General features: G+C 41.1%; 1 protein-coding gene across 1 annotated transcript in view; it reads left to right on the forward strand.

The window, feature by feature from the left end:
- Positions 1-12,844, forward strand: part of selenbp1 (selenium binding protein 1) — a 28,424-nt gene extending 15,580 nt beyond the window's left edge. Inside the window, exons 5-12 of the mRNA XM_033640751.2 lie at positions 981-1,101; positions 1,318-1,500; positions 3,731-3,912; positions 4,889-4,967; positions 5,062-5,183; positions 9,692-9,784; positions 9,947-10,065; positions 11,563-12,844. Coding sequence (XP_033496642.2) covers positions 981-1,101; positions 1,318-1,500; positions 3,731-3,912; positions 4,889-4,967; positions 5,062-5,183; positions 9,692-9,784; positions 9,947-10,065; positions 11,563-11,725 — 1,062 coding nt within the window. The 3' untranslated portion in view covers positions 11,726-12,844. The remainder of the gene's footprint in view (positions 1-980; positions 1,102-1,317; positions 1,501-3,730; positions 3,913-4,888; positions 4,968-5,061; positions 5,184-9,691; positions 9,785-9,946; positions 10,066-11,562) is intronic.

The raw sequence follows: 12,844 nt of genomic DNA on the forward strand, positions 1-12,844 counted from the left end.
ACCTCAGGGTCCTCCAGAAAGAGGAGAGGGGCATCTGGGCTACCTTGCTTTCCTTGCTGCCACCTTGACCCAGTCCTTAGTTAGTACCTCAGAGTCCTAGGTTCTGATACCAATAAGACTCCAGTCACAAACACAAAGTTCTAGGTTCCTATCCAAGGACAACTTGAGTCAGTAACAGAGCTCTAGGTTTCGATTTTAGTAAGCTTTTAGTCAGTGTTAGAGAATTCTGGGTCACTATCCCAATAAGACTTCAGTCACTAACACAAAGTTCTAGGTTCCTATCCAAGGACAACTTGAGTCATTAACAGAGCTCAGGGTTTCGAATTTAGTAATCCTTTAGCCAGTATTACCAAATTCTTGGTCACTATCCCAGTAAGACTCCAGTCAGCACAACAGGCTTCTAGGTTTTGATCTTAATAAAACAGCGGTGGCTGTGACTCAGAGGTAGAGCGGGGCGTCCACCAATCAGAGGTTCAGCAGTTCAATCCCCAGCTCCTCCAGTCTGCATGTCAAAGTATCCTTTGGCAAGATACTGAACCATACAGTTGTCCAAAGCAGGAGCTCACTCTGTGTCCCTCTTGGTCAAAGTGACAGCTGTGACGGAAAGAGTCGTGAAACACAAAAATAAAACAAACATGCTAGACTTTAAGGTGTGAGGCGTCCCAGACGTGGCGTCAGTTGTCGTCTACTATGACACACTACACATTATAAAACAATCGATTACCGCACATGACTGTCATCGTCATTCATGATCCAAACAGACACCGTTGAATGGCCAGGTCGCGCTATAATCAGGCTGATAGCATATAGTCTGAACGTGGCATCAGCGACAGAAGATGGATGGATGCTTTTATTGTGAAGAACTTTGTAGCCTTTGTTTTGAAAAGTGTTGTATAAATAATTCATCCTTAATGTGTTGAGGTGAAAATTTGAAACCAGATTTACCGAGTTGTGTTTATGTTATATTGTTGTGTCTTCAGATGGTGGAGCCTGTCGACCTGTACTGGAAGTGCGGCCTGGCAAACCCTCACACCACACACTGTCTGGGCAGCGGTCAGATCATGATCAGCTGTATAGGAGATCCATCTGGCAACGGCAAAGGTGAGACATCAGCAGACTGGATTATAAATTCTAAGAAATAATATGTATTAATAACACCTAGAAGTAAAGGAATGTCAAAGGGACACTGAGCCATTTTGTAAAACCCTCTTGTTTAACCAGCTCTGTCCTCTCCCAGTGACAAACCCTCCCTGTTGATTACTGCTGTAGCGGCCTCTAATGGACAGTATCAGTGTTACACCTGATGTCTCCCTTCAGGTGGTTTCGTCCTGCTGGATGGTGAGACGTTCGAGGTGATTGGTAACTGGGAGCAGCCAGGTGAAGCAGTACCCTTTGGATATGACTTCTGGTATCAACCTCGACACAATGTGATGATCAGCACTGAATGGGGTGCACCCAAAGCTCTGGTTAATGGTTTTAATCCTGCCCATGTCAAAGAGGGTGAGTCAGAAGGAAACATTTCCTCCCTGAGTCTTTCTTGCCTTTAAATCTTTTTAATGTCATGACCACTATCATGACAAAGAAATGCCTTCTATGGACTGTTATCCCTGATCCTCTTTGATTTAGATTCTGATCTAAGTAAGACTCAAATTGGTATCAGTTGGGTTTAGGTTCTTATCCCAATAAGTCTTTCGTCAGCACCTCAGTACTTGTGTTTCCTATTCTACCACAGGGTAAGCCTTTGGTCGGTAACAAAGGGTTCTTGGATTTGATCCCAGTAAGACCCCAATCAGTGCAACTGGGTTGTAGATTTCTATGCTAGTATGAATCCAGCTATGGGGTGCCGTTTGTAAAGTGGCTCACGCTGAAAATAACATCAACATTTTGCCACATTTAGCTTCAAACAATGTTTAAAAAAGTATTGTGAATTTTTTAACGTCACCTTTTACCACATTTACAGCAATATTTGTTAACTTAGAAATATATTAAATAGTTAAATCTAAATATTAAATGTGGCACCTAAATGTTAAATGTTAACTCTAAATATTAAATCTAAATGTTAAATCTAAATGCTAAATCTAAATCTAAATATTAAATCTAAATCTAAATGCTAAATCTAAATCTAAATATTAAATCTAAATATTAAATCTAAATCTAAATATTAAATCTAAATCTAAATCTAAATGCTAAATCTAAATCTAAATATTAAATCTAAATATTAAATCTTAATCTAAATGTTAAATCTAAATATTAAATCTAAATGTTAAATCTAAATCTAAATGTTAAATCTAAATGCTAAATCTAAATCTAAATATTAAATCTAAATCTAAATGTTAAATCTAAATATTAAATCTAAATCTAAATCTAAATGTTAAATCTAAATGCTAAATATAAATCTAAATGTTAAATGTTAAATCTAAATGTTCTGGGTGAAACTAAATATTTAGCTAATATGCAAATTCACACTGCCGGTCACCGGAAGTACCAAAATAAAAGCTCGAGATGGTCAGACTGTGTTTATAGACTCAAATAACGAATTAAAACCACCTTATAGGGGGAAATGAACACTTGAACATACATTAGCGTGATAATAACTACCTAAAATAACAAGAAACATGTTTGGAGAAATTTTATTTGACGTGTACTTTGAGTTGTTAGTGTCCCTTCGGAGGGATTAACAACCTAAGCTAAGCTAACAACCGTTAGCTTAGCTTAGGTTATTTTAGGTAGTTATTGTCACGCTAATGTATGTTCAAGTGTTCATTTCCCCCGATAAGTTGGTTTTAATTCATTATTTGTTTCTATAAACACAGTCTGACCATCTCGAGCTTTTATTTTGGTACTTCCGGTGACCGGCAGTGTGAATTTGCATATTAGCTAAATATTTAGTTTCCCCCAGAACATTTAGATTTAACATTTATATTTAGATTTATATTTAATATTTAGATTTAACATTTAACATTTAGATTTATATTTAGCATTTAGATTTATATTTATATTTAACATTTAGATTTAACATTTAGATTTATATTTATATTTAGCATTTAGATTTAACATTTATATTTAGATTTATATTTAATATTTAGATTTAACATTTAGATTTATATTTAGATTTAGATTTAGTATTTAGATTTAGATTTAATATTTAGATTTAACATTTAACATTTAGGTGCCACATTTAATATTTAGATTTAACTATTTAATATATTTCTAAGTTAACAAATATTGCTGTAAATGTGGTAAAAGGTGACGTTAAAAAATTCACAACACTTTTTTAAACATTGCTTGAAGCTAAATGTGGCAAAATGTTGATGTTATTTTCAGCGTGAGACACTTTACAAATGGCACCCCATATCCAGCAAGTCCCACAGAGTGCTAGGTTCAGCTGCCAGTAAGTAAGTAGAATTTATTTGTACAGTGTTTTCACAGGCATAGGTGACGAAGTGCTTTACAATTTACTACATACGATAAAGAAAACATAGAAGATGAAAACACCACCTGAGCCATGTATTTAAAAGTGCAAAACTAAGAGCACAATAACTTTAACAAAAGTAAGATTCCAGTTGGTATCACAGAGTTCTTGATCCCAGTAAGACCTGTGTCTGTAACACAGGGTTTTATATTCAAATTCCAGTAAGACAGCAGGGTATCCATTAACTAAGACAAGGGTTGAGAACTTTGTGTGAGGATTGAGACAGTACTGAGTTAACTGTTGTTTTTTGTGTCCCAGGACTCTACGGCAGCTCCATCCATGTTTGGGACTGGACCACCCACAAGAAGCTGCAGACACTCGATCTGGGTGAGGAGGGTGCTATTCCCCTCGAGGTCCGATTCCTCCATGACCCTGATGCCACGGAGGGCTACGTGGGATGCGCTCTGCGGGGAACAGTCTTCAGATTCTACAAAACAAAAGTCAGCACCACATGATTTTAATATCACAGGGTTCTAGATCCGTATAGTTCATATCCAGGGTTCTTGAACCCAGAGGGACACCAGTCAGTACCACAGGTCCTAGATCCAAGTAGGATTCCAGTCAGTACAGGGTTCATACTGGATTGTCTGTTGAATTTAGAATGTGAATCTGTTCAGTGTTCTGGTTGGTTAATGATGGCCACTTGTGATAAAGAGCTATAAAACTAAACTACAGTGAACTTTAGACTGTTTTCAGTCGGGAGGCTAGTGAGCTACCTCACTACAGGTGCAGCCCAGAGATTTTATTTTATATAGAAAATATTTTGTCAGAATGACACCCTACCTGACCTCAGATTCTTGACAGAGCCTAAACTAGCAACCACATATCGTATCATCTCATGACATGATCAAATGGACACTTGGCATTGGACAACATCAATATACATATTACATAACATATCTGTGTATGACAAAAATACAATAAAGGAAATCATTTATTTCTTGAATAGTTTTTTCTTGTTTATTTTTTGTTTATTTTTTTAGTTTGTGTAGCGTAAGCATCTAATTTTCTTATAGATAGTTACTGACTTTTTTACCCCTAAAAATTGAAACCATGACAGAGATGTGTTTGCCTTTTCGAGGGCACCATTTTTGATTGAAATTCTCCGTTGAATTTTTACGAGGTGTCAATCTGAATCTCTGTCAAAGGCCCGTCCTCTGCCTGATACATTTTTGGAGGGCCCACCCTCTCTACGGCCCCCCCACCCAACAGGCCCCAGGGCAACCTCACTCACTGTACTGCCTATATTTACACCCCTGATCCTAACCTTTGATACTAAGGGTAGCTTCCACCCCTCAATCAGGCAAACAACATTGTGAATGAGAGCATGTTAGCATCCTGATATTAGCATTTAGCTCTAAGTACAAAGTTGCCAGCATGCCTGCAGACTCTCAGTCTGTCTTTTTGTGTCTTCAGAAAGGTGACTGGGCTGCAGAGAAGGTAATCAGTGTTCCCAGTAAGAAGGTCGAGGGATGGGCACTGCCTGAGATGCCTGGTGAGGCTGTCTGTCTGTCTGTCTGTCTGTCTGTCTTACTGGTATGTGGTCTGATATCTTTTCGTTCTGACTGGTTTCCTGTCTCTCTGTGCAGGTTTGATCACAGACATCTTGATCTCATTGGATGACCGTTATCTCTACTTCAGTAATTGGCTCCACGGTGACATCAGACAGTATGACATCACAGACAGGAGGAACCCAAGACTGGTCGGCCAGGTATGAATGTTATTTCAGGGCCCAGTTGTTCCGAAGTAATCTGATCATATTTCAGATACTGGATTTTATCAGATCTTGGAAACTGGTTGTTAAAAAAAATTTAATCAGATGTGATCACATTAATCAGTCTTGGTTCTGATCTGGATCAAACCTAAAGTATGTGTTGTTCAAAACATTTTAGTAGCAGTGGCATACCTTTGATTTAAAAATATATGAGATTATCTTGATCCCAGCAGAGGGCTGTGTCCGGGGTGGATTTCAGGAACAAAATGTAATAAAAGTTTTAAACTGGTCAAATAAATATACTTTCATTTATATTTTGCCCTGGATTTGTTCAGCCATTTCAGGGATAAAGTAGATAAAGAGGACATTAGACTCCCTCTTAAAGGGACACTTTGCGATTTTCAGCCAGCTCCATATCTAAACAATGTGGATAGTATGTGTACATGAACTATGTAAGCTTTCCTCCATCTTACCAAGACCCAGATCTCCCTCCTCCTTTTTTTCAAAACAATGACAATGAAATATTGTGCCTCTGCTTTTTTCGTTTGTCCGCCACCACGAATGCAAAGATTGTAAATGTTCAAGAGGGAGGCCCGCTCCTCTCTCTCAATCTCAATCCAAACTCAGGTCAAACAATAAAACAAGGCAGCACTGATTAAATATTAACCAAGTATCTGATACTGTATTGCCCATTTCTCATCTAAGATGTCTTCAGAAACATATTTTAGTGCACTGTTTGAATGTATTACAAGAATTTACAAACAGGAAGTGGGCACTATACCTCCCTGATTAAGCTATCAAACTGAGAAACTTGAGGTAGCAACATTAAAGCCCCTTGTGGTACAAGCTGTACCCTATGAATCAGGCTTCAGGGTGAGTGTTAGGGCCCAGACACACTAAACTGACTTCAGAGAACTAGCAGCGATGAAGGCCCTCTGCTGCATCGCCTGATGTCGCAGTGCCTCAGCCAAAAGGTTGCACATGAACACAATAAGGACTACAGCCAATGGCCAACCAACGTACGTTCTAATCCTGCATGAGAGGAAATAACTCTCCACACCAGCAGACAGCGGTTGTCTGCATCAGTGAAAGACAACACAATAATAATAACAATAATAATGAATTTTATTTATAGAAGGCTTTTCATGGTACTCAATGACACTTTCCATTAGTTGAAAACAATCATGAAATAGAACACATTAAAAGCCATTTTGAAAAGATGAGTTTTGATGAGTGATTTGAATCAGGAGAGGACGGTGCAGTCTCGAATGTGTTTTTGGCGGAGAGTTCCGGTCGCTATGGAGAAGGCTCTGTTGCCCCAGGTCCAGAGCTTGGTCCTGAGTAGTGGCGGAGTGGCGGCTGCAGGAAGGAGTGTGGTGGTGGAGCAGGTCAGTGAGGTAGAAGGGGGCCTGGTTATGGAGGGCTTTGTAAGTGAGGAGCAGGGCTTTGAACTGGATGCATTGTGGGACAGGGAGCCAGTGGAGGTTCTGAAGAACAGGGGTGATGTGATCGTGGTAGCAGGCAATACTGGTGATTTGATTGACATGTTTTTCAAAGGAGAGGTTGTTGAAAGTAACTCAGAGGTTGCAGATGTGTGGGCAGGAATGCAGAGTGGAATTATCAATGGTGAACCATCAGCAAATGTTTCTGCTAAAGAACTCAGTGGCTAAGTAAAACAATCTTACCTTGACTTTAGATCTTTGTTTACTTTCCTCACTTCCATGTCTCTTCTCATGTGCTGAGCTGAACTGCCAATCAAAATGATTTCATTGCCAACACTGATTCAGCTAGTTGCCACACCAGCAAGGGCATCAGATGCTCATCAGTGGCCCAACATTAGGCCCGTTTCCGCTGAAGTAGTTCCTGGTACTATTTGGGGGGCAGGAACTTTACAAGAACGTCCTCTCGCTTGGCCCTCTCAACCGCTGTGTCTCCACTGAGAGGGCGGAGTAGGAGGAAGGTTCCTGTAAAGTTACCGGGCTCTGGATGTGATGTAATCGTTGCGCGACCATTTTGACCGGGGCGACGCGGCTCCTCGTCTGCTGAGTTTTAAAAATGCCGGCTATTTTGTCGCTTTCTGTTGACGTCACATCTCGCCTTGAGTATATCCAATCAGCACCAAGTAAACCCCAAGCCCCAGCCAGGAGTTTTTCGGGCCGTTCTGAGTACCTACTCCGAGGCAGGGACTTGTTTAGCCCCTGTAAAAGTTCCGGAACTCCATCCTTCAGGGGTGGTTCCTGCGGTGGAGACACGCACCAATGGTCCCGGCTCCGTGAAATTACCCCGAAGTTCCTGCGGTGGAAACGGGCCTATTGACCAACAGCCAACCATTGCCTTGCTGTGTCAGAGCCTTTACAGGTGCATGGCCACTTATTATGATTGGGCTAGTTTTGGTGCTTTCATTAGGATCATTATTGTTGGAGCCACAGAGGTTTGCAATTGTAAATGGTTTGTTGTTGACTGAGGCACTGATTATAGCGTATCTTCCTTTTGGGTCTATTACTGAGTTATTGTGAGTGAGTGAATTTTTTATGGATCAGAATGGAGACATCTCTTTGGTTATCATTGTAGGTAGCTGAATATACTAGATTAAATTGTGTGCCTGTTGTTGTTCTGGATTGTTTAGATGATTATCTTGCAGTACGCATATGTCTGCTCTCAATTTAAATGGATGATTTATGACTTTTATTCTTTCGCCTGTAAGCGAATGCCACAGAGATTACAGAAAATAAGTTACGGTTGCATAGAAAACAGAAATAAGAGAAAGACAATGTTATTAGGTATTCTTCCGGGTATGTGGGGATTAGATGCAGTTTGTCTGCATGGTGAGTGTGTGTTGTATGTCTTTGGATGTGTGTGTGTGTGTGTGATTATGGTAGGTATTTGAGTGGGTATTATTGGACGTGGAGATACAGAAAACAAGGAGACAAAACAAGCAAACTAGTAACAGAGAGTCACACCAGGAGACAAAACACAAAGAAATATCATCAGCGGAGCCTGTTCATAGGATAACATGGGGTGTTGGTTCGATTGTGTGTTTGCAGGGTTCTAATAGAGTTCTGTGTTGTTTCTGAAGGAGGGTCAGTCAGAGAGTCTTTATATTGTTCTGTTCAGTATAGCCCTGGTGTGGTTGTAGAGGTGCAGTACAGTACAGTTTGTCCAACACTTGGTTAACTAAAATTCTGCCTACTCTTCAACCAATCCAGTGGTCGAAGGGGGAAAAAGTTCGTAACACATTTTTTCTGTTTCCACTGTGAAAAGTTGTGGATGGTACCAATAGAACCGTTCTGTACCGTCCCCATGTTTGGTCCCCCCTCTGTTGGGGTACCTAGCACACAGATGTGGTACTAAAAGGTGGAGCTGTGAACACTGCAGTCTGATTGGTCAGTAGAGGACAGTCACTCTGCTCAGGGCTGAGTTGTGTCTTTTTTTGAGGCTCATGTAACCACTGTTCATACTGTGGAGAGTTTTATTAGTAAACTGTAACTATAAAATGAAAGGATGTTTTGCTGCCTCTCACAGCAGCTGGAGTCTGAGAAAAAATAACTTCATTCACTGGGCCGACTGCCGGTGACTTTTAAGGTGGAACGTTAACTTGTAATGTTACTCAGTGCATGAGTTGATGACGTGAATCCATCAGCACACCTTAAATTTCACTGTGACAACTTTGACCATCACTTTAGTTTTTATTGTCTTGAAGTGGATCTTCAAGCGTTTAAAAAGATATATTAATTCCGACCAGATTATGTGAACTGCATATATTCTGATCCTCACTTGAAGAAAAAATGTGGCAGAGCATCGCTGCAGTGCCAATGAGACGGACCAACCAACCAGAAGGTGACAGCTCTATGAATTTCCCTCTCTTGCTTTGTTTTTATGAGTTCCTTGTGTTTGTAGTGTTCCAGTTTAGCAGTGATGGGTCGGGGGTCTTTATCAGTGTGGGTACCAACTGTGAACGCATTGGAAGGTTTTGTTGTTTGCAGTATCAGAGGGAATTTTGAGCTGAGTGTATGAAGGTTTTGAGCAGAGCTTCTGGGCTGGGTCAGATGTGTGGTTTTCCAGTAAATCAGGAAATATTAGGGTGTCGTGCAAAACTCTGTGTGTGAATGTCCAGTGTGGTTTCTTTTATAAACCACCTCCACGGTGGTTTGGAGGGATCTGTTTTCTCTCAGGGTGTGTTCTATATGGTTGTTAGCAAAATCTAAACAAGACTGCATGTCTTTTATTTTGGAGGGAAGTGTAACGAGCAGATGGAGGTTACGGTTGATGGATTGGTAAACACTCACTACTATTTCAGTTGTGAGCAGATCTTCCGTAATCTTGAAAAGTTTGTATCTGGATCAGAGTGATTCGATCCAGTGTTGCTTAGAAAAAGCAATGCAAAAGTAAAATGGATTCCATGGGATTTCCAGGTCTTCATCATTCTGATCCAAATTGAATTATTTGAACAGCTGGGCCTTGGTGACAGCTCAGAGTGAGACAGCTAACCTGTCTGTTTGTTCCAGGTGTTTCTGGGAGGATGTATCGTCAGTGATGGTCCAGTTAAAGTCCTCGAAGATCCCGAGAAACAGCCGCAGCCCCACCCCTGCTTCATCAAGGTAAAACAGACAGGACGCAGTGAGACTGGAGGCAGGACAGGATGGACTCGTCTGTCTATCCAGCATCCTTTCGTCTCTCCTCTGCTGGAGTTTATTTTTATTTATTTCTTGATCTTTCTGATTCGTCATTGATCTGTCTCTGTCCACCTGTCTGTCTCTCAGGGGAAGCGTGTCCCTGGAGGTCCTCAGATGCTGCAGCTGAGTTTAGACGGTCGGAGACTTTACGTGACGACGTCTCTCTACAGCGGCTGGGACAAACAGTTCTACCCCGACATGATCAAGTGAGCTCTCACAGTACCGCTGCTGCTGCTGACAATACAAATACACTACATGTCACTTGGTCAAAGTCAAAGTACACTATATGGCCAAAAGTATGTGGACAGATGAACATAACCATGTTGAAACAGGGGGCATCGGTGGCTTAGTGGATAGAGAGGCACCCCATGTACAAGGCTGTTGCCGCAGCGGCCCGGGTTTGACTCCAGCCTGTGGCCCTTTGCTGCATGTCATTCCCTCTCTCTCTCCCCCCCTTCACGCTTAGCTGTCAATTAAAGGCAAAAACGGCCATAAAAATATCTAAAAAATAAAATAAAAATCATGTTGAAACAGGCAGTGTTGTGCAAGTTACTCTCAGGATTCTCCACCACTGAATCAGGCTTTCAGCATTTTAAGGGACGTGCACACACCCCGTTCATTTCAAGTTGCTCAGTGGCGCATGGAGCCGAAACGTCTCTTTTTCTGTGTTATGAAATTCTCTGGATGATGATTCGATATCACTGGGCCCATAAAGCAGCCACACTGGATACTTACGGCAGCCAGCACAGCTAGCGTTCTGCTAATTTGATCGTAGGGCTGCCTCCTAATAGTCGACCAAACCTTAGTTGACCAGACAGGTCATTAGTCGGCAAGATTTCATCGGTTGCTTAGTTGGGGGAAAAAACAACAGCGGTGAAACTCTATTAGCTGCGCCTTTTCAAAATAAATCAGAGCCTATATGACTGGACCATGTGGGACAGACACAGGAAGTGGCCACACTCAGCCGTCAGACAGGAGTCACGTTACAAACCAATCACAGCTGACAGATATCTTTCCCTTCTTCTGTAAATATTCAGTCTGATAAACACGGAAAAGTTGATCATGTTAGTGCAGGGCTACCCAGAGCTTTACATCTGTCCCACAGACGATAGGCCTACACACTTATAAACAGCTCCTAGAAGAAGATCAGCTCTGCACTCAGGATTTCAGGTAAACAGGCTATATGGTGCTTGTTAAGGTTGCTTAGCAACTTCAGACGCAACCTGCCAGTGATGCCAAAATTAAACTGCCTCCCTCATCTTTAACATGGTCACACTGTTGCTGAAACACCAGCAGCTGCGTTGTCTGAATTCCCAGTTACAGTAACTACGTGTTGTGTTGAATAGTATTTACCTCGTGTTAAAATGCGTAGCGTCCTCTCCGTGGTTGGGTAAAGGAACAGATTTGGTTCAGACTTCATGTGCCATAAAACACAGTGTGTGTTCATTAATTCACGTCCATAAGTGGAAACGGATATGTTCAGTTCACCTTTCACTAAAACCATGTGAACATGTTCTTTAAGTACATTCATGCATGACACTGCTCAGGTTCATCCAGACCCAGGCCAAAACGCACAGGTCAAAGGTCACAGCCCTGTGACCTTTGACCTGTGACCCAGAACAAAAGGTCACAGGGTCGTCTACACTTTTGGCCTGTATTGAATAAAACTGTCTGAATGTACATTCTTTGTGTCTGTGTGTCAGAGAGGGCTCGGTGATTATGCAGATCGATGTGGACACCGCTAATGGAGGTCTGACCCTGAATGAAAACTTCCTGGTGGATTTCGGTAAAGAACCCGACGGTCCAGTTCTCGCCCATGAGGTTCGATATCCCGGAGGAGACTGTACGTCCGACATCTGGCTGTAGGATCATCAAGAGGGGAAATGTAAATACTCTCAGTCAACATCTGAAGTACAGTCATCATTCTAGACCGATCAATCAATGCAGCCTCAGAAATCACATTTAATCACTTCTAAAGGACGAAGTCAGAAAATGATGTTTCTGTATTTAATTTCATATTCAGACAATATTACACAATCAAACTGTCTTTGTGGTTGAAGTGCTTTATAGATGATTAGTACTCTGTTATTAACTAGTCAAATATAAACTACAGGACACTACTGCACACAATTAAACACAAATTTGATTAAAAAAAAAAACACATAAAACACGAGTCGACATCCTGCGTCTCTTCAGCTCCTCTCCAGTGACCCCCTGTGGCTCTGACGAGAAATCACATGCATACGTCTACAACCTGATGCCTTCTCCTCTTAATTTTGCAGAACCTCATTAGCGATGGCAAATTTTTAGTCTCTCTATAGACTCATGAACTGATTCATGTGCTTTAACTGCTGCAAAGTTAAAGTACCAAATAATCATAATCAGCCCACTGCAGAGTGACCGTCGTGTCGTTAAACATAAACCTAGTTTAGACTTAATTTGATGAGTTCCCTTCATCATGAGGCTCAGACATGTTTTTCAGCTCCAGACTCCAAAAAAAGCTGAGAATCTTTAATTATTATGTTAATTTCAACTATAACAACAGTTCCCCCTCATTTATCAAACCCCAAACCTTTAGTGTGATATTAATATCAGTAATATAGTGTCATAATATTCTTGACTCTGTAGTGTCATCCTGTTATCATTCATTCAGTGTCATATTACTAAAGTTGTGGCTTGCCAACTTTCCTCCTGCTGTGTGTGAAGTTTCTATGGATACAGGTGACACAGGTGAAGTGAGCGTGACGAGATAACAAACGGACCAATCAGTTATCAGCCTGAGACTCAGGGTGTTTCCTGTCAGTTGGTAATGATCCATATACATATATATGTATGTATACTCATATATTTACAGTTAATCCATGAACCGACCAGTTTGACTGTAACTGACCTGCTGTGACCTCAGTCATGTTCCTGTCCGCTGCAGCGCCCCCTGCTGCTCACTGTTAACTCATGATGGTTTAATAAAGTTCTCTTTGAACAGTC

Source organism: Epinephelus lanceolatus, chromosome 10, assembly GCF_041903045.1.
Source record: "Epinephelus lanceolatus isolate andai-2023 chromosome 10, ASM4190304v1, whole genome shotgun sequence".
NCBI lineage: Eukaryota > Metazoa > Chordata > Actinopteri > Perciformes > Serranidae > Epinephelus > Epinephelus lanceolatus.